The sequence below is a fragment of the Ambystoma mexicanum genome, chromosome 6q (assembly GCF_040938575.1).
Source record: "Ambystoma mexicanum isolate Mex_15411 chromosome 6q, UKY_AmexF1_1, whole genome shotgun sequence".
Taxonomy (NCBI): Eukaryota; Metazoa; Chordata; class Amphibia; order Caudata; family Ambystomatidae; genus Ambystoma; species Ambystoma mexicanum.
The window spans coordinates 1,084,487,086-1,084,509,784 of record NC_090937.1 but is presented as its reverse complement, the minus strand read 5'-3'; the positions used below and the strand labels follow the sequence as shown (position 1 = coordinate 1,084,509,784).

The 22,699-nt window shown below is 45.5% G+C and overlaps 1 protein-coding gene across 1 annotated transcript in view; it reads right to left on the bottom strand.

Moving 5' to 3' along the window:
* Positions 1–22,699, bottom strand: part of PDCL2 (phosducin like 2) — a 922,229-nt gene that overhangs the window by 141,429 nt on the left and 758,101 nt on the right. Inside the window, exon 5 of the mRNA XM_069630331.1 lies at positions 3,366–3,574. Coding sequence (XP_069486432.1) covers positions 3,366–3,574 — 209 coding nt within the window. The remainder of the gene's footprint in view (positions 1–3,365; positions 3,575–22,699) is intronic.

Below are 22,699 nucleotides of genomic sequence, written 5' to 3'. Positions count from 1 at the left end.
GTTATTTGGTATAATTATGATCAGTGTTTACATATGCAGAGTATTGAGCTGCGCCTGCAATCTTGTACGATGTTGCATTGCATGTAAGTGTTTTCTTTCTTTTCAATCAATCATTGTATGTTTGCCATTGATTTAAAAAAAGTTAAAAAAAATAGGATAAAGTTTCTGCTTACTTTCTTTGAGTACTCGATATTCAAAATGATTATAATTCAACTTTCCTTCATCAAATGTTCGATATTCAGAATTTTGTAGCTTCTTTTTTCTTTTTTTAACAGTTCGGTATTCAAAATCATTAATCTTTAATGACTTTCCTTTACGGAGTGCCCCGGAGTTGGCATTTACATTTAGCCAACTCACCGGTTGCACTGTGTTGCTCTGTCAGGTGTTGCAGCGGGTCTTCAGGCTCCCGTCCGCCTTCTCTCCTGCGACTGTGTACCTTCAGTGAGGTGTGTGTTTGTCTTCAGGATCCTCTGACAGCTCTTTTGATGTTCTGCAGCCTTCCTCTCACTGACACACTGTATGCTGAAAAGAGTGCGCACACTGTACAATCTGCTGGGCCTTCACCCTTAGTGACAGTTGTTCCTGGTGTAGTTCTTCCCGTGGCTGCTCGGGCACCGCAGGTCGCTTCAGCTCTATCAGCTACGGCTTCTGCACGGCATTCAACATCGGCTTCCTCTCCATCCTGCTCTCTCTTCACCTGTGCCTCATTTTGGGATTAAATATCCCGCTCAGGTGCCTAGGTCTATCACAATTAGACCACACCTTATGTTTAACAGGACTTTGAATCTTCAATGCCTCTAGGCCAGGGATGTTGCTAGGTTTGTAAAAGATCTGGGGCTACGCTAATGTCAGGGCTGTCAGGAGTCTGGGCTAGTTAGCCTTTTGGTTGTAGCTCCTGAACTTCTATCCGGGGCTACAAGCAAAATACCCAGGGCTATAGCCCCCTCAGCCGCCCTCCTAGCAATGCCTCTGCTCTAGGCCCTTCTTCCTTGTCCCAGTACCATATGCATTATGGTTAATGAAGTCCATATTAGATAATGTGACATTAGTTTGTTCAGTTTTACCTTAAGCTAGTTTAGACTGTTTTAGGTACTGCGAATTATTAAAACCAGGAGAGGTTCAAAAAAAGTCTGTGCTTTAACTTTGTAGAGAGGACTTCCATAAAAGGTTGAATTAGAATAATTCAACAGTTTCATTTTTAGCTCTTGAACCCCTGAAGCATCAACATTATTCTGTCCAAATGATTTCCCCAGACATGTTCCTGGAGCATACATATGGGAGGGACTTGAACATGCCGTTATATATTTAGGAATGATTTTACTTTCATCCTTAGAAGAAGATGAATACTGCGTCTCCCCTAGCGTAATCACCATTTCCCCTTGATAGCCGTCTCCTCCCACGTGATCCTTCCCCCTGATACCACCCCCAGAGTTAGGATCAGGTAGCGGCTGCCTTCCGCTGGCCACATGGATGGAGACTTTAGGCTGCGGTTTGGTTATGACTGCGCAGGATTCATCACACCATGCATTTTGTATATCTGGAGTTCTGCTCATAGCTGTCCTGTTCTAAGAGGTGCTATAATTTAGGCTCTGCACTTCTTTTCCGTATTGGCTATCTCCAAAAAGAGTACAGGGATATTGTGACAAGGCTTGGGTATGCTTTTGTCCATGTTTCGGGAATTCTCTCTGAATTGTTCCTAGTTCCTCAGCCACACAGAACTCTTACTGTGGGCCAGGTATCCTATGGAGGTGCCCTACCAAGGTTTCACCCTCCATCTTGTCTGATGTGTTCGTTAAAGTGAACTGAAGACTTCCTTGCAAACAAGATCTGGTTAGCTGCAGTAAGAACTAGGAAGTATGCCCCTGCTTTATCCATGGCTTAGTTTGTTCTTTTGGATCCAGTTGTAAGGTAGTTTTAGCCGAGGGTTGGCCAATAAAGGTCTGGGATGATCAATCCCACTTCCGACATCAAATGTCACAAAGAGAAATAGGACCAACATGAGGCTAAGACTCCTATTTCAATAGGATATTTATAGGGTTGGGCCGACATACATAAACACAACACAACACAAACTTCAATACCAGGTTATATTCTTCTTGGATTGAACAATTTCAGCCTTTTGCTTAGAGATCCCACCCGGGGTTCATCCCCAGGCAGAGCCTAAGTTTATAGTCACTCACAGTTGTGGGGTTTTAATTCCACCCTATATATTCATATATGTATGCTCTGTTCACACGTCTGCTGGCAGATTTACTTCTGTTTAAATACCTGGCAGACCCCACTCCACTGTGAAACCTCCCTGAACCTGACCCTCCCCAGCCCACAATTTAACCCAACAATAAACATAGCACCTTCTCATATGCAAATTATAATCTGGAAACATTTTCCAATGAGCAAAGAGTGACTTGGTTGTTGGCGATGCACAGTGAGGCAAACACCTCAGAAAGAAGTAGCCACGGCAGCACTGTACATAACTTCTTTTAACAATTCATTTGGTCTCTTGGTGCTTGAGTGGTAGACTTGTCCCATGTTCCCTTATTCACGTAGGACCATCAGCATGAGACATCCTTAAGGGCATATACTCCAATACTCTTACACACTAAGCCTGATTCTCAAAACGTTGCACTGGGGTAAATGAGAAGATGCCCATGAGCATCTCGGAGTTGTGCCGGCTATTTATATACAATTCGAAAAATTCAAAAGTGGAGCAAATCTGGAGTATCTTTGTGATACTCACAAGCAAATGTGATTTACAAATATTCTAAGAAATGCTCATCTTCAGATTTGCTCCAGTTTTATACTTCGTGAATCAGCTATAAATCAGCAGGTGCAAATCGGAGATGCTCATGGGCATTACGGGATTTGATTCAACAAATATCTTTGAGAATCGGGCCCTAAGAGTTATAAGATTAGTAGCAAAGTGTAGAGATTTGAATTTGTAATGTATATTTAATGTTCTTAATGTGTTCAGTAAACATATCCTAGATGATATAGTTGATGTGCTTAACATTGTTAACATTCCTAAACCTCCCCAGTGTTGAGTTAATTAGGGGGTCAGCATTTAGATCAGGTACAGCAAAGCAGCTCCCCCTATGAATAATGTGAAACCAATCGGGCGGGTGAGTTATGCTTCCCTCTCTGGCCATGAATAGAATTCTGCCATATACTGACGGAAGGGGTGGATGTCAGCATGTATCACATTTGATAGCACTTTGCTTACAAATTAAGCAGGAAGATAGAAGTTATTTACAAGTCAAATCATATAACATTAGCAGGCATTTGTATTACATACATACAAAAATGTGTCCCAATTTATAAGTGAGTTGCTCTAAAGGAAAATGATAAGACAATGTAATGTATATTACCTTCAACTTCTAGATTTGTGCCTCCACATTCATTGCATCCAATAAATTTCCCCATAATCTGACCATTCTTGTACACAACTAATGTAGGTAAAAATATATCGTGGTAGTTTTGAATGCAGCTGTTTACATTCGCCTTCAGGAACTTGGTTTCTGGAAACTTTCTAGCCAGTAGGCTAAGGTGATTGTTTAGTACTGAACACATTGGTATGCTGTAAAGAAAAGAGATTATTTGAAATTAGTGCATACTTTGTGACTGTACACAGACAGTAGTATATTTCCAAAATAGTCTGTTTCATAACCTGGATTGCCTTCCTTCTGAATTAACCTTGTGTCCAGAGAGATACTATGAACATTTTTTTTACAAATAATGCAGAAAACCTTACTTATGGGTTAACAGAGTGCTGCACTGAACAAGAACTCTAAAAACATACATAAAAAACATTGATACCATGTACTGTTCCCAAAATATGGAATCTCAGAAGAAGGTGCAATCCATTGTCTGTAGGTTACAATTAAATTAGTGATATCTTTTAAACTAAACCCCTCCAACTCATGCTAAGTGGGATACCTTTAAGACGATTGTAACAGAAATGTTTAAATCATCCTTCAATGTAGGAACCAATTGCATGTATATATAACAACAAGGACCGTTTTGGGATTGCCTACTGTGGGTTACCCAGTTCAATGTTCACACTTAAGAAACACACAGTTTCTTTGTTAGAGTAAAAGTTTTGAAAGAGCAACGTGTCTCTAAATAAACTTACAAGCGTATGTGCACTGTGCACTGTGCCGTGCTAAAAAACACATGTTGGACCACAATGGATCATGTGTTTGCCGCTTTCTAGATGAACAGAAACAGAATTTTAATGGATTTTCTCTATTAAGCGGGTGCAGAATGTTAAAACAAGGAAAAAGAAGAATGGTGGAATATTCTTCAATCAATTTCTCAATTTATCTCTCTCAATATTTTCGTTAAATACAGGGAATCCACAGAGTTGTTGTATTGGGGATTCAAAAACCAAATGCACTGACTCCAGGTAGTCTTGTTGTACTCTTGGGTCAGGTCATTTTATAGCCGACCGGTTTCTGTGGTGAAGAGTGGTTGAACCGCATTCATCAGGACTTAGAATACACGTTATCTATAGACGAGATAGACCTACTTGAGAAAGGCCTCTCATTTGTACCATCGGCAGACCATGACCCTTTCCAAACTTGAATAGAAGTGGCTCAATTGGTGAGAAAAAATCCGGTTAAAACAATATTTTGGCTCCATCACCACCACTACAGGAGAGAAGGGTGTCACCAACCTACGAGGCAAGTCCACCTTTTATTCTCCACCGAACGGTATCTCTCCCAAATCCATTACATTTGAAAAGGCTCTATTAAAACAACTTGATACACCAGAGGCAGATCTAGTTCCTGGCTACAAGAACTTCTCAAAGAAGAACAGACTAGCACTCCAATCACTAGCAAATAATGAATCTATAAACATAAAACCTGCAGACAAAGGTGGACCAATAGTCATCATGGACACCTCAGCATACAACCTCATGGTCCAAAGTCTCTTGCAGGACACTTTAAGCTATAGACAACTCGGGTCAGATCCCACAGAATCAATCAGACAACTAATATTGCCCATCTTGGAAGAAGCTAGCGCTTAAGAATTTATCAGTAACAAAGAATACGATTTTCTCAACCCCATGACCCCTAGGAAGTCAGCCCTCTACGCACTCCCTAAAGTACACAAAGGAATCACTCCTCCACCAAGAAGACCCATTGTCTCTGGAATAGGCTTATTAGAGAAAATCCATTAAAATTCTGTTTCTGTTCATCTAGAAAGCGGCAAACACAGGAACCAATTGCATGCCTATAAGCAAACTATTCAAAAAATGGTTGAACAAGAAGAAGGACGATTCTGTGTTCTTGTTTATGTAATTCAATGATTTCAATGAGCAGATCTAATTTAGTGTATTTTGGGAGGTGTTTCTTTCTAGAGGGAGGAAGGATTAGTGAAGAAGGCCAAAGGAGGGGGCGGGGGGAGGGCTTGAGCAGTAGCCATGTTTGCTGAGCACAATGACGGAGATTAGAGTTTTTGTAGAGTGGTCAGTGAGAAAAGTATGCATTTTCGAAATATTGTGAGCCTCGGGTGAGGGTGCAGGTAGCTCAGTCGAGAAGGAGGCAGGTGTGAGGAGGGATGGCATTGAAAGCTGGGGAAAGAGGACTTCTGAAGAGTTCAGTATAAGGCAACAGAGAGCCGTCCAGTGGCAAATTTAAGTGGGACAGTTTATAATCTGTTCTAAGATGGTTGGGGTGAAGAAGGGAATGGAGAAAGATATTTGACTGTCATCAGCACATAGGTGGCAGTGAAAGCCAAATGATGAGATAAGTCTTCCTCAGGCAGAGGTATAGAGGGTGAAGAACAGAGGTCCAAGGACCTTTGAATAATGGGGAAGAAGAGAAACTGGGTGATAGTTTGCCGGGACGGTTGGGTCAGCAGAAGGTTTCATCAATAGGCAGACAGTTGAAGATTTGAAGGTGGCAGGTAAGTGTCCAGCAGAGAGAGAGAGAGAGAGTTAAGGGTAAGTGATTGAGACTAAGTGCTTGATGATGTGGCGTGCCAAAGGGTTGATACAACCGCAAGATGGGTTGGCGCTATGAAGGGTAGCTGCTAATTCCAAAGGAGAGAAATGACTGTAGCAGAGGTGGGGGAGAGGTGGTTAATGAGAGGAGGGCTATGGAAGGAGAGATAAGAGGGCTGTGTGTGTTAAGAATCTTAGACAAAAACTAGTGAGCAAAGTCCTTAGCAGAAAGGGAAGACGCAATTGATGTTGGGTTTGGAGATGTGAGCAAAGCCTGAAGGGTTTATGAAAATTTTCTGGGGGATTGCAGAGGGAGGAGGTTAAGTTTGTGAAGTAGGAGGATTTGGCGGAATCCAGTGCATACATGAGGGCAGCAAGGACATTTTAATAGGCTAGGAGTAGGATAGCTGTCAGTAATTTGCACCAGTGTTATAGGTCATTGCACATGTTTGTTTTAAGGGTCTGAATATCAGAGGTTATCAAAAACTGTGGATGGGAAGGTGTGAATGTGCAGGCAGGATAGTTTGGGTAAAATGGGGTGAAAGTGAATGGTGAAAGTTAGAAAAATCATGGTCAATGGAAGAGGCATGAATATGGGAGAGAGACATGAAAGAGAGGTCCTCACATCATCAAGGAAAGCTGCAAAAGAGTCCTGCCTGAATTTCCTCTCTCAACAGGAAAAATGGCCTGAATTATAGGTTCTATGTGACCTTTACGCATAATGAAGCCCACACACAAAAAAGACTGATCTCTTTTGGCTAATTTTGTGCAGCCCTCAATATGCAGAACTATGACACCAATAAATACCCCTGAGCCCCCCCCAACCCGCTCCCCCTCCAGGGTTGGCAGGATTTCTTGTAAATAAGGAGGTTTCACTCAGATCCCTCTTTCCTCCCAGGCAACCCCTTTCCCCACCCAAAGCCGTTCTCCCATACCCACCACAGACACACTAACAGTCACAAAAACACGCACACACTCCCATTTACTGGCTCCCCACCTCCGTCCAAGCATTACTCACTCACAGAGACACACACACAAAACACTTGCAAAAACACTTACCTGGACCGCCAGCATCTTCCCTCTTCAAGCCACGCTGCCTATCAGCCCCTGCACGCACTCATGCGCTTCACAGGGGCTGACAGTGCGATTTAGAAAGACCGCTCGGAGCAGTCTTTCTAAATCAATTTTATTTTCTGCAACGTGAAAACATTTTTTCACTCAATACGCAATAATAATGTAATTTGACTCTTTAATTACCCTTTCCCATTTGTAATTTGAGGAAGATGAAATATCAAAAATGGTTAAAATTCTAGAAAAAGTTGATATGACAGAGGGAAAGGCAGGATATGGTCAACATTGTTCAAAGCAACGATAACCATTTATTTTGGAAAAAAGTGTAGGGCAAGGGACATGACAAAACACTGAACGTTGGCACCTGTAGGCAATGCTGGGAGAAGTTCATGTATACTACCTTGGGAGTCAGGATAGTTAATGACTTCGAATATCAGTCATGCAAACTAGCTCAATGGCAGTATACCAGCAATATAGATGAGATAATAGATGTATTAAAGAACTTACCCAGTTCAACTGCACTTGGTCCCGATGGCCTGTCTTATACCCTGATGAAACAAAATCTATGTACTTCGGGACATATATAGCACAAGCTGTACAAATTAGTGAAGTTGGCATAGCATCATTGTCCCCATCTTCAAACGAGGGCCCAGACAAGAGTTATAGGTTCATAGCTATGCTTGATTCCCCTGCTAAGGTATTTAGAAGAGTAATATTGAAACAACTAATAGATTGGAGTGATAACATGTATATTCTGCCGATAAACCGGACTGGGCTTAAAAGGGGTCATCAACTTCTACTACCATACTCTCCTTAGTTACTGCAGTTGAATGTGCAAGGGACTGCTTTCATTGCCCTGCACCTGTGGCATACATCAACTTCAGTGCCGCATTCAACACCGTTATCCATCATCTACTATAGTGCAAATTGCGTTAAAGGGGCATTACGCAGAGTCTGTTATGTTAGATCATTGCCCTGTACAAAAACAAGATGGTGGCTGTCGAATTAAACTGAAATGGGCTACTGAGTGATCAGATTCGAACATTCACAGGATTTAGGGTTGTGTGCTTGCGTCAACCCGGTTTAACTCATACCTTGCTGACCTAAATTATGCACTAAATGTGACATATTTTTACCCTCCAAAAATAGGTTCCATGAAGGCGCAGTTGCTCGTCTATGCCAGTGATATTGCATTATTGGACTGCATACCAACAGGATTGCAAAAACAGCTTAATGTGCTACAACAGAGTTCCAGATAAGATTTTGAAGTCGGAGCATTTGACGCTCTATTTTTTCAAGTTGGCAGTAAAGAACAAGTTACTTACCCCTGGTAACGTTCTTTCGACTGGATGTTCCTCCCACGTATTCCTCATCTATGATATTTCATATTGTCAGCTTTGCTGCTTCGGGAAAATAAATTCTCGGCAGAGGGCGCTGTATGCAATGCCGTTGTGTCGATGTCCTTTGAGGGCCTCCGTCGAACATTGACGTCAACGTTAGTACAAAGTGCGCGTGCAGCGCCCATTTGCTTCAGTTCTGTTTTTTTAGATATCCTTTTTTCGAGGAATTAACCAGGCGTTCCCCAAGACTGCAAGCTCTCAGAAAGCAGAGAGTTTAAAACACGTAAATTGTACAGCGGGTAGGCTGGGAGAGGCGATGAGGAATACATGGGAGGAACATCCAGTCCAAAGGGGGTAAGTAACTTGTTCTTCGAATGGATTGTGTCCTCCCACGTATTACTCATCTATGATAGACTCCCAAAGCAGTGACAATTTGGAGGAGGGAGTATCAATTTAGTCATGGGCCGAATAAAGAACGGCCTTTGCAAAAATACTCCATTGAGTAGAGGAAGAGACTAAACAGTAATGTTTTACAAATGTGTGTATGGACGACCAGGTTGCCGCTGCACAGATGTCATGTATTGGAACACCCCTTTGCAGAGCCGCAGAAGTTGCCATGCACTAGTGGAATGAGCTCTTAGCCCTTTTAGCGGTTCTGCGCCCGCCATTCTGTAACATTCTCCATCTGGATATAGTTTGTTTGGTTACTGTCAGGCCCAATTCGGGGCCGGTATACATAATGAAAAGTTGATTATGTTGCCGAAATTTAGCTAACCTTGAAATGTAAAAGCTTAGAGCCCTTTTTGTGTCTAGCCTGTGAAGCTTCTCTTCCTCTTTACCTGCATGAAGAGGAGGATAAAATGTTGGCAGTGTTATCTTCTGCGACAGATGGAAGTCAGAGACTATCCTTATGGAAAATTGTATGAGGAGGCTTACAAGAAAGAGCCTGCAACTCACTTACCTTGCGGGCTGATTTTATAACAACCAGTAGGACGGTTTTCAGTGTAAGGAACCTTAAAGGACATGAATGTAATGGCTCGAATAGGATACATGAGAGAAATGTTAGTACTAGGTTTAGGGCCCAAACCGGCACATGAAATGGGACTGGGGCTACACGTTACTGAATTTAATTCCAATGACACTGGTACACGGATTTGGTTGCTGGCCTTCTGGCCGAAAGCAAAATCTCCATTACGTCATCCAGGAGGTCCCAATCCTTGTATATCAGCCTCTCAGAAACCATGTGTGAAGGCTGAGTGTCTTGGCCTCTGGATGGAGAACCCAACCTTCCTCTTGCGAGAGAAGATCCTCTCTTTGTGGAAGACATATTGGAGGGCAGATGGACATGTCCAGAAGGTCCAGGTACCACATCCTCCTGGCCCAATCCAGGGCAATTAGGATCATGGGTTTTCTGAACTTTCTCAACCTCCTGATTACATGAGGAAACACGTACAGGAGTGGACATTTCCGGTCTACTACGAACGAGTCTTCTAGAGCTCCTCTTGGAGGAAATTCCCTTGAGCAGTACTGTTCGCACCTCCGATTACACTGTTCGCGAACAGATCCACTTGAGGTGTTCCCCAAAGGGTGAAGATCTCTTGAAGGACTTCCGGAGCTAGTTCCCACTCGTGGGAGACTGTGCTCTGCCTGCTCAGAGCGTCCGCTGCTGTGTTCTGCTCTCCGGCTAGGTGAACTGCCGACAGAGAGATTCCTTCTTTTATTGCCCAGAACAAGAACTGCATTGCCTCTCTGCACAGTGGTAGTGACCCTAAATCCCCTCTCTTGTTGAGGTAGTACATGGCCACTGTGTTGTCCTTCATTATCAGGACATTCCTTCCCAGTACAGAGGGCAGGAAGGCCTTCAGCGCTCGTCTGATTCCCCTTAGCTCCAAAAGGTTGATGTGTAGTTTGGACTCTGATGGAGACCAACGACTGCTGATTGTCAGTTTGTTGATGTGGACTCCCCACTCTGTGAGGGAGGTGTCCGTCACTACCATTTTCTCCGGCCATGGTTGCCAAAAAGATTCTCCCTTGAGAATGTTGTCTTTGCAAGCCCACCAAAGAAGGTCTGGAGCAACTCTGTTTTGAACTGGCAGTTGATCTGACATATTCCCTGAGAATTCGGACCATTGAGTTCTAAGAGCCCATTGAAGGGATCTCATTCTCAATCGGGCCTCAGGCACCAGAAAAATGCAGGATGCCATGAGACCGAGCAACCTCAGAAAATCGAAGGCCAGAAAATAATGGGAATTCTGAAATTTTGTTAGCATCTGCTGAATGTGTTGAGCTCTCACCTCGGGAGGCAAGGCTTTCCCCGAGGAAGTGTCCAGGACTGCTCCAATGAATTGGAGTCTTTAGCATGGTATCATATGGGACTTCTTGTAATTGAGGGAGAAGCCCAGTCTGTGAAGGGAGTGGCAGGTTACGCTGAGATGTTCCAGGGCTTGTTCGGGAGAACGTGCACTGATCAGCCAATCGTCCAGGGAGGGCTAGATGTGATTCCCCCCTCTCCTGAGACTTGCTGCCACTACCGCCATCAACTTGGTGAAAACCCTCAGGCGGAGGTCAGCCCGAATGGCAGAACATCAAAACTGATAATGAGAACCGCCAACCGCGAACCTCAGGTACTTTCTGTGCTTGAGATGGATTGGCACATGAAAGTAAGCGTCCAATGATACCAACCAATCTTGGAGTTGGAGAGCCTGAAGGATCTGAGAAAGGGTTACCATCTTGAACTTGTCCTTCCTGAGGAACTTGTTCAAGTTTCTTAAGTCCAAGATGGGTCTCAATCCTCTGTCCTTCTTTGGGATGAGAAAATAGGGGGAATACCAACCCTTGTTCCTCTCTGCTACATGTACATGTTCTATTGCACCTTTCTCTAGCAGGGTTAAAATTTCCTGCACAAGGAGCAGATCTTGAGGCCTTCTTTGAAAAAGAAGGCAGTAACACTGGGCTACTGTTTCCAGTGCCCAAGCATCTGAAGTAATGCCCTGCCATTCGTTCAGATGCTGAGAGATTCTGCCTCCCACCGGGGTCTTGTGGGTCAAGCCCTCAGAGTGGCTTAGAGGCGGCTGCAGCAGCAGCTGAAGGTAAAGATGCTGCTGTTGGGGCTGAGTTAGCACCCCTTCCTCGTCCACTACGAGGGAATCTTTTTTGTCCCCCTTGTCCAGCCTGTCCTCTTCCTTTTCCAAATGAGGAATAGAAACGAAAAGGACGACCCCTCCCGGAAGATGTATCTGAATTGGGTTGTTGCTGAGGTTGTCAAATGGAGGCGCTAAGTGATTTAGCCGCCGCCTTGGAGGTCTGCAGCTTCTCCAGACTCTCATCCCCCTTGCTGCTGAACAACCTCGAGCCATCAAAGGGCATGTTGAGTAGTCTGGCTTGCACATCCAGTGCAAATCTCAACTTTCTCAGCCAAGCAAACCTGCGTAGCACGCTGCTAGAAGCCATGGATCTGCTGATGCTGTCAGCAGTATCCAGTCATGATTGGAGACATTCTCCCATTGCCTCCTTTCCATCCTTAACTATATTCAGGAAGCCGTCTCTTTCCTCCCCTTCTGGGATGTGATCAGCCGCCATGGCAATACAGTCCCACAGGGTGTAAGTGAACCTTGAAAGGGTGCATTAGCAGACTTCAAGGCCATACTGCCTGATGTAAAGATCTTACAAGCCCAGGCATCTACCCTCTTGTCGTCTCTATCCGGGGGAATAGAGGGATAAGCAGATTGCCTGGTCGATGTGGCACCCTGAACCACCAAGCTCTCAGGTGTAGGGTGCTTGGTTAGATACTCTGGATCATTGCTAGAAGGCCTGTATTTCCTAGAAAAGTTCCTGTTCACAGCAGGTCCAGATTCTCAATTTGCTGTAACCTTCCTCTGAAGGGCTGCATGAAAGGGTAAAACTGGGTCCTTCTGAGGACCTTGGTTCAGGATATCGATCATATCATCCTGTTCATAGGCAGGAGAAGCCCTGCTCCAGCCCGTATATTCTGTGACTGTATTCATGAGGCTCCTATATGTGGCATGTTCAGATGGGTCAGGCCTGCCAAATTCCAGCTCTGGTGAAATGTCAATACCACCAGCCGACTGGAGGCAATCAAAGAGATCACTCATCATGGATTCCTCATTAATAAGCTTGTCAGGAACATTTTGAGTACCATAGTGCAACCCAAAGGGTGGGGAATCCTCTTCAGAGGCATGTTCTTCCTCATAAATTGAGGCCATAGACTTGAAAAAGTCTTTCTTTGGAGTAGGTTTATAAACCTTTTCTGGAATGGACAAAGTCCTCGATAGCGTTGAAGTAACCGTTGATGGAGTCGACGATGGCTTTGCCAATGGTATCAACGATGGCTTCGCCAATGGTATCAACGATGACTTCGACAATGGCACCGGTTTGCTCGACGCTACCTTCGACTTTTGCATCGACAGGCTTGACTCTGATGGAGTCGACAAAGTCGTCGAACGAGTCAACGAATTGCTCTTCTTCAGAGGTATCAGAGACGGACTCGGTTCTCCAGTCGATACCCTTGACGATTTCTCGTCAGGCCGAGAAAAATTGCCGGCTTAACACTCGGCTTTGAAGTGGTAGTATTTGACTTCCCTAAGTCGTCCAAAGGAGTGACCAGGGCATGGCCTTTGCGTGATTCCTTCGAGGGGGTTGAGGCCGCATTCACGAATATACGCATCATTTCAATTTTAAACGCATCCCACTTTCTGGGGGAATCTGATTTGGTTGGGCCCCTGATTACCTCGGTAGAGGAATCAGAAGAAGAAGAAGAAGGTGTCTCTTCTTCAAGGAAGAAGACGAAGACTGCCTCGATCGACTCCTCTACCGGGACCTCTTCGACTGGACTTTTTATCCCTCTTCGAAGAAGACTTTGAAGGCACCCTCACCACTGCCAGTTTACCTCTGCGCTCCCTGAGAGCTTTTTCTGCCATGGCCTGACAGGACCCGCAGTCATCGGTACGGTGCCCAGAGCCCATACACCACAGGCAGACACGGTGAGGGTCAGCAATGGATATCATCGACCTGCAATCGTAGCATTTCTTAAATCCTGACTTTGGGTTCGAAGGAGTTGAAGATGAAGATATTTTCTTGACGAAAATAGAAGCTTGCCATTAGACAATCGAAGCAAAAGCTTACGGAAAAACAAAACTGAAGCCAAAGGGTGCTGCACGCGTTATTTGTACTAACTATGACATCGATGTTCGACGGAGGCCCTGGAAGGACATCGACACAACGGCATCGCGTACAGCGCCCTCTGCTGAGAAATCTTTTTCCGAAGCAGCAAAAATATCATAGATGAGGAATACGAGGGGGGGACACAATCCATTCGAAATTATTTTTTAGTGAGTAAAACTATAAATCACATTCCTAGGAGGAGTCATTTTTAGGTGACAAAATATATTTTAACTCAGACTCATTTTGTGATCCATACTTCTTTGCACCTAGTTATCAATGCAACTAGGTAAGAGTATATAACTTACGCCTGAAAGGCAAGCAAGCAAAAAGTGACAATTCTCTACAGAGGATACAAACTATGGAACCAGAAGCCACTGCTACTAAGTAACAAAAACGGTGCAGCCTCTGAGCACAAATGCTGCATCTTCTTTACCTGAAGCCTCAAAAATAAAAATAAATGTTTAAAGTGCCACAAATGTAAGTCACTGTTGAAATCCCTGTGCACACCACTGATCAAACTACACAACCAGGGTTAGGGAATTTCTCAACAGAGATTGACAACAATAATGTATTACTTAACCTCTGTTTATCTCTACAGACCAACGTCTAACAATTATGAAGCACATTTAGCCCTAAAACCCTGGCCAACATGAGTAAAAATGTAGTGGGAAATTTGTCAGCTCCAGCAGTAACCAATGAGTAACTCTCTGGACTAATTGAGGCTTCACTGAGTGACGTAGCCTGCCAGAGCCTACTGGATGAGGATTTGGAGGAACAGAATGATTCAATTTTTGCAGGCGACTCTGAAGGTTTTCCGGTAAAGCATGAAGCTATCAACTTTGCGCTAAAATCACTGCTGAAATATGGCTCTAAAATCAACAGTTGTGCTTAATAAAATTGTAATTGTCTTAAAGGATAGACAATTTGTATATTCAATAAATGCAATTCAAATAGCAAATATGTAAGGCCAACAGACTGTGTACTAGGATATTTCTATTTAGAATTGTAACATAAGGATATAGCTATCCATTGGTAGGTAAACAAACTAATGTTACTATTGTAGGCAACCAGAACAGGTAGGTTGTGTTGCCGCTTCTATGTATTCTTGTATCTAGGCATTAACATGATGCTTATATTTTGATTTAGTTAATTCTTAATTCTTAAATAAATCACTTATCTATGTACTTTTATCTCTAAATTAGCAAACTGTCTTTTTTTAGAAGCACAAGTAAGATGGGACAATGCCCCCTAAAGGCAAGGGTATATAATTAATATACAATACATTTGTCCATTGTTCCTAAGGACTGAGCCAACCCAATCATATGTCTATTCTGTCTCAGCAACATTATATAGCTTGAATGGGAGGAACACTACATGTACCAAGAGATGTCAACAAACAAACACAAATAAAAAAGCAACAAGACAAAGACCATCCCACTCAAGTATAAAGTCTGTTAGACACACTCTAGATTTAATCACATCTATCAAAATAATGCATTTTGTTGTACATAACATTTTGCTTCACTGAAAGAGCCACAAGGCCCTGGACCCAGACCTCCCAGGAGGGCCTCGTTGGAGACTTTCAGGTTTTCAGGATCTATCTCTCGGCCATGGTCGGTGCACAATAACACCTAAGTCTGAGCACTTCTGACATGGGGAAACTTACTGAGCCACATAATACAAACATGTGCAGGTAAACACAGTGGATTCGTTACTGTCCCACTTATGCCAATGTTTTATTAGAACTCTGGGATTGCATATAGTTGCAAAGTAAAGCTTATGTACCAAGACATTTTACCTACTAATGTGTAGTATACTCAATACAAAATTAACATGGTAGACTTGGCTATTTATTCTTTGAGCTTGTTTATTTACCCATCCGCAGCCTCAAAAGCAAAACCAAATATGTTTACATCAATCCAAATGTCAATGTCCTCCTCCAGAAAAAGAATAATTTCCTAAGTATTACAACTCTGCGGATCAAATTTCAGATAAAACTCAACAAAATGCCCAATGCTACAAATACTACAATTAACACCTATAATTTAAATAATTAGTAACCTATAAAAAATAAAATAATCTGCAAACTGTTTCTTAAACAAGGAGACAGTCGGATTTCTCTGGTGTACAGCTCTGATAGCTCCAATCTTACTGACCAATTAACTTGAAATACCATTCAGCCAACACGCGTTTCACAAGATAGGATTGGATTTTCTTAATACCCCATCTATTGTGAGCTTCTTCAGGGACTTTTTAACATCCAAAATAAGAGCAACAAGGCAATGTTTGCGAAGAAGAAGACAATACAAATGTAACACACACAAAGCCACATAGTTAGATTCTCCGAATCCCTAAACCAGCACTGATAAACATTGTGTTCTATCACATGTATTATTTAATTTTAATTCCACACTTATTACATCCCACAACTACTGTGTCTGTCTTTCTCCTTGTTAAAGAAATGTTCTGTAGATTACAAAGTTTTTTTAGTACATGTATTAATTGATGATTATTTGGGGTATTTTATTTGTACTAATCAGCGTTTGTTGAGTTTTATTTGAAGTTTGATCAATTGTAAGACTTGGGACATTATTCTTTTTCGTGGGGGATGTGAAGAATCTAAAGTTATAGTCCCTGCTTCCCTAGGGGGAGCTTGTTCCCATAAGGTCAGGGAGGTGAAGCTGCTACCCGATAGTCCTCCTGGGGGGTGGTACTCAGCAGGTGGATCTCATGGGAGGGAATCCCCCTGTGGGACTGGGGACGGTTATCAGGGAAGAATGCGGTATACTCTGAATATCCCATAAACTCCCTCATCTCCCTGCCCTATGCAGAGTAACATAATTTCACACTCTTCCATGTACCTATGTAAGGTAGAGCATCCAAACACCTTCCAAAATACGGAGACGAGGAAGAGTAGAGACTCCCTATATGAATCTTACTAAAGTACTGAGACGAAAAAGATTCAAAACAACCCAGTTGATAGGAATAACATTAGTAGTGGGATGAAGAAGAGGCGCAAAGTAATAGAGAGCACTCCATGGAACCAACTCCAGCAGTCTAGTCAATACAATCAGTAAGCTGCCGATGCATAAAAAGGGAAAAACTGAAGAGTTTGTTCAGCCCTTGCGCGAGTTGCCACAAGCAGGTCGGCGGAGCAGAGAAGGGTGATCAGAGGAACTGGCACATGAGGCGAGAAGAGGAAGCCTTCAGAAAGTGTCGAAGGAAGAAGGACTCTTCACACTGCTGGAAGCAGATGACAAAGGTCTGCCCGAGAGAAGAGTCTGCGCCACGCATGTCGCTTAGGCAGAGTATCAGCAAGCATCAGCTACAGAGACGTGGAGGTGGGACAGAAGAGATTGACTCCTGAAGCCAACCAGAGCCTGAACAAAAGCTCCCAGAAGGTAGGGGCTAGATGGTGGGAACGGAGGACAGTGTTGAGAACCCCTTAAGAAGGGTAAAAGCAACCTGGAGTTTAGGGCTGGGAGGAAAGCCTGTGAGAGAGACTTTAAAAGAACAACTGTGAGAAGCAGGGGTCTGGGATCCTAAGAACAAGAAAGAGTATGAGGGGGGGATGTGAAGAATCTAAAGTTATAGTCCCTGCTTCCCTAGGGGGAGCTTGTTCTCATAAGGTCAGGGAGGTGAAGCTGCTACCCGATAGTTCTCCTGGGGGGTGGTACTCAGCAGGTGGATCTCATGGGAGGGAATCCCCCTGTGGGACTGGGGACGGTTATCAGGGAAGAATGCGGTATACTCTGAATATCCCATACCCTCCCTCATCTCCCTGCCCTATGCAGAGTAACATAATTTCACACTCTTCCATGTACCTATGTAAGGTAGAGCATCCAAACACCTTCCAAAATACGGAGACGAGGAAGAGTAGAGACTCCCTATATGAATCTTACTAAAGTACTGAGACGAAAAAGTGGGCACCCACGCTGAGTGGCAGGCTTGTGTGATGCCCCCCTACCTGGTGGTGGGCACCCACGCTGTGAGAAGCAGGGGTCTGGGACCCTAAGAACAAGAAAGAGTATGAAGACAGAGGTCTGGAAACCCCAAGTACAGAGATATTATTACAACCATTCTACAAACAATAGCAGTGCCTGGCAGGATAGTGAACCAGGTCTGCTATACTAACCAAAGAAGTCATAAAACAAACAGTCATAGTACCTGGCAGGATAGTGAACCAGGTCCACCTTACAAATACCAGAGAAGCTGGAAAGCCTAAGAATGCCAAGGGAAGAAACCATGCCTCTTGACATTGTGAATTGTGAAAGCCTAAGAAGGCCAAGGGAAGTGGCACACCCCTTGGCATTGTGAATTGTGAAAGCCTAAGAAGGCCAAGGGAAGTGGCACACCCCTTGGCATTGTGAATTGTGAAAGCCTAAGAAGGCCAAGGGAAGAGCCATACCGGCGTTCCTCATTTATTTTAATCCAAATAAGTCTATAACTACAACAATGTCACCTGTGTGTCGATCTCCTCCTTCCCCACCCTTACATATTGTGGTGTCAGGAAGGGGATTCTGATCCACCTGATAAACAGTGGAGGACCCAAAATACCTGTCGCCAAAATCCTTTAACCATTTTCAAAGTCCCTCAAAGATTAGTTTAAGATCATTATAATAAAAGAGTTGCAGGGCGTGGCCAGAAGCCATGCGGTAGAGAAATGTCCTCTGAAGGCTCCCGCATTATCCGTTCATTTATGGGTTTTCTGCTAGACATTACGGGCCGGTAACAGCTGTACCAGGGACCGGAGCTGCTGAGGAGCAGCCGGGAGCAGCTGCACAGCGCTGGTGCAGGCAGGGGCAAAGAGAGAGCCATCAGAACTCACAGTGCGAGAATCTACCATGGTGCCCTTGGCCTGAGAGGAGAGCGGCACATAAGCAGCATGGGCGCTGCGCTGCGGGTGGCCTCGGGGGCCGTGAAGCTGTCTCCTAGCTGGCCGGTGCTGTGGGAGAGGCTCTTCCAGGCTGCTGGTGTGGTAGAGCGGGAACCCGCTGTGGCTCTGGCGGGAGCCCTGGGAGGGAGCCGGCACTGAAGAAGAAGGAAGGTGCGGGCTCCAGCGTGAGTCACAGTTATCGCACCACAGGGGAGCGGAGTGCAGCGAGAGCACCATTAATAGAATAGTGCGGTGCTGGGGACTTCACTGCGTGGCATGCTGTAAGGGGTGCCTCAAGAGGTGGCCAGCGGGGATAAGAACAGCTGGGAGTCTCTAGGACTGTAACAAGTCCCCCTCGAACAGTGATGGTAAGGGGGGGCGTGAGTGACAGGACCACCCTGGCTGAATTGCTAGTGGGTTGGTTTCCCTCTTACCCATTGGTCACACGGAATGGGCACACTGACTCGGGCCCTGCTCATCATTTTAAACAGTGATAGGAACTACTACTCTATCTCACAGACCCACACAAGTTCAGTGTAGGCGTGGCCCCGGGTGCCATTCTGTTGACTATTCTTAATATTTGTCAGTACTTTGATCTCCCACAACGGATCTCTGATGGAACTGCCGAATACAAGCATTGAAGAGCGACCCTAATACCTCCTGGGGCTGTGCGAGGAGCCTCATAGTCCATACCGCAGCAACTGCTGTAACGTCCAGCAGGTGTGGAAGGGCATGATTGCAGCACTGTGGAAGACATTAGCAACTTGTGTCATTCTGGGAAGGAGCCGGCACGGAAGAGGGGGCTCCGGCGCGGGCCTCATCCTGGCAGATGTACACCACCAACAGAATAGCGTGGTGCTGGTGAACGCACTGCATGTTGTACTGGCACGGGGTCCCCCCTTGAGGTGCCCAGCATGAATTTGAGCAGCTGGGAGGCTGCGGGTTTGCACTTGGGTCCCTCCCTGGAACAGTGAGACAGTAAAGGGGGTGTGAGCGGCAGGACTGACCTGGCTGAGTTGCTTGCAGAAGGGGGTCAACACCCTGGCGCCACTCCTCTGTCAGTGGGGAGCGACTCTGGCTGGCTGAGCCTTACGTGTGAGACCAGAGCAAGTCCGTGGCACTGAGTGTGAAGTTGCCATACCTGACTGTGCCAGTTGGGCGCACCATTGTGTACATGCTGGAAAAACTGCACAAGGGGACATAAGGGGAGTCCAGGCGAACCAGGATGGACACATTTGCGCGCAAGGGTGAGGGGAGCAGCACGGCACAGGAGGAGAGGGGTGCTGCACTGACGCTTCAGCCCCCAGTGGTGCAGGCTGATGAGAGTCAGATCTTGTAGGCCATCTCAGTACTCCAGCCTATATTAGAGAGGAAGATAGATGAGGTAATAATTGACGTTGGTTTGCTGAGACAGGATGTCCTGGCTTTGGCCAACAGGGTGCAGACTGTGGAGACCTAGGCAGATGAAAATGGAAAAAAATAACACAGGTGCCATTGGGGGGTGCGAGAATGGAAGGCGAAAGTGGCGATGCTTGAGAACAGGGTGGAGGATGCCGAAGGACGGGTGCGGCCAAATAACATCTGTGTATTTGGACTACCTAAGGGGGCAGAAGGGAATGACCCCACAACATACGTGGGGAACATGATGCTGAAAGAGGTGGGTCCTGGCAATTTGTTGCAAGGTTTTACGGTGGAGTTCAGCCATCAGTCCCTGTCCAAATTATAGGGATAAGGAGACAGTCCTGGCATTCTCCAGACAAGGGGCGTTATTGAGAGGGGGGCGGTGAAGATAGAAATATACTCCGATTACACTCTCAGGGTGCAGAGGCAGAGGACAGCATTTGGCCCCGTGAAGGAGAGATTCTGGTGCGCTGGGTTGGAATATATGCGTCCACAATGGAACTTCTCACTTCTTTGATAACACGGACGGAGCACATGCTTCGATGGACACTGCAGGAATTGCCCCACTCCCGAGACGTCAGAGGCGGAGAACTGATCGCTTGCAGGATTGCTGGTGACAATTTTAATGGACAGACCAGCAGAAGGTGACATGGTGTGCCATTATGGCGGGAGAGAAGCAGGGACGCAACACTGGAGACTCCGGACGGGAACTGGTCCACCCTGGTGACTACGGTGTGAGCGGTTTAGCTTTTGACTGTGCACTTCTCTATCATACCCATTCCTTTTTTTCCTTCTTTTGAGTGCTAGACTTTAGTGCTCGACCGCTGCACATGCAACCTGGGACCCCGGTTGCGGGACCCGGCTGTGTGTGAAAAGTGGCTGCGCCTGAACGAGTCACTTATCGTTGGGCGGATGCTGGGGATGTTGGGGATTTGGGTTACCTTTGGGGGTTGATCTTTATGCATGCTACAATGTTTGGTACCCCTGCCTGGGGTTCTCATAGTTCACAGCTATATGCCACAGGGGGATTGTGTGTAGGGAAATGCAGAAGCTCTGGATGGGGGCCTGGGGGCCCTTGAGGTGGGCAGGCATCGGCTGCTGGTTGGGATGCGACTGGGCATGGGGGAGGTAGCAGGGTTCAAAGAGAGGCGAGTGGGACGCTTGGGACATTAGGATGGTTTCCTGGAAAGTCAGGGGGCTTAACAGTTTCATCAAATGCAATAGGGTGCACACATACATGAAAGGCAAGGAATAAATATAGTCCTCCTGCAGGAGAGATACCTTACAGAGGCTAGACAGGCCACGCTACTCAGAAAATGGGTGGGCAAGTATATGTGTTCACCTACTCGGCCTACACCAGGGGCACGCTAATATGGGTGACCCACAGCTGTGCTCTTTAAGTTTATCGAATCCAAGTGCGATGATGAGGGGAGGATGACCATTGTTCATGGCTTTTTAGAGCAGCGGGAGATTTGTATAATTAACACATGTCCCAAATCATGATGCAACCTCCTTCTTCTGGTCCTTGTTCCCCAGAATGACACCGTATCGGGGGGCCATGTGGATATGGGGGGGATTTCAATTGTACACTGTACCCTAGGGTGGACAGGTCGGATAGCAAATACAGCAGGCCGGCACCCCCTGCGAAGACTAGAAGCCTTGCTAGAGGACCTGGGCCTAATAGACATTTGGAGATGGCTGCATGGAGCCAGTAGAGGGTATTCTTATTTCTCCAGCCCCCACGGGTACACACATGTATAGAATACATGTTCACATGCACTGAGTCTTTGGTCGACTATCACTGCGGAATATAAAGCCAGAGTGCTCTTAGATCATGCTCTCCTGGCAGTCACATGGCAGAATACCAAGGGTAGGCCACATATCCAAACATGGTAACTGACAGCGGAAGCGCTGCTAGATGGCTCATTCAGAGCCTATATGGGGACAGAATGAGGATTTCTTTGCACTAAACAACACTGGAACTCTGTGCGAATCCTTCAAGGAGGGGCGAGGTGATAGGGAAAATGGGGGTTGCACGCAGGGATTTACAACGCAGCATCTCTGACAAGGAGACTAAGATTGAGGAGCTAATGGATGGGGCAGAAACCCATAGAAGGGTGGGAGAAAAAGCTAATTGAGCTGCGGTAGGCATGCATTGTGGATTGAGAGCGGCTGGGGAAGTATGACTACGCCAAATACAAAGAGAAACCTCATGAGCACAGGGATACCCCCGGAGGGTGCTAGCGTGGCTGTGGCGCACGGAAGAGAGAAGGGAGACCATCAGCTCCATTAAAGATGAGTGCAGGGAGGAATGGAAGGCGCAAATCGAAATTAATTCAGTATTTAGCAGGTGTTATCATCGGTTGTACAGTGCAGGGGCTGAGAGTAGTATGGCAGACATGCAGGGTGTCCTGTTGCAGACCTTGCTGCCCTGTCTAGGACCCGGGACAGGTTGAAATGTTGGATGCTCTGCTAATTGCAGAGGAATTGCTACTGACTATACAGTCGTTGCCTGCGGGTAAATCACAAGGGGCAGACAGCCTCCCAGTTGAATTTTACAAAGAATATGCAGGTGCCCCAACCTTTGCAAATGCTAAAGGAGGCCTTTGAGAAAGGCCAACTGCCGGTAACCCTAAAAGAGTCAGTTATTGTGCCAATCCTCAAACCCAATAAGTCACAGCTAGAGTCCAGCTCTTACATACCGCTCCCCATGAACAACCGAGATTGCAATATCCTTACACCTCTCCTGGCGAACAGGTTGTGCATGGTGATTAGCGCCATAATACATCCTGATCAAACAGGATTCTTCCCAGGCAGGAATACGTCCTAGAATCTACACAGCCTATATTATGTCATAGACCAGACTAATGGGGAGGAGGCAGATTA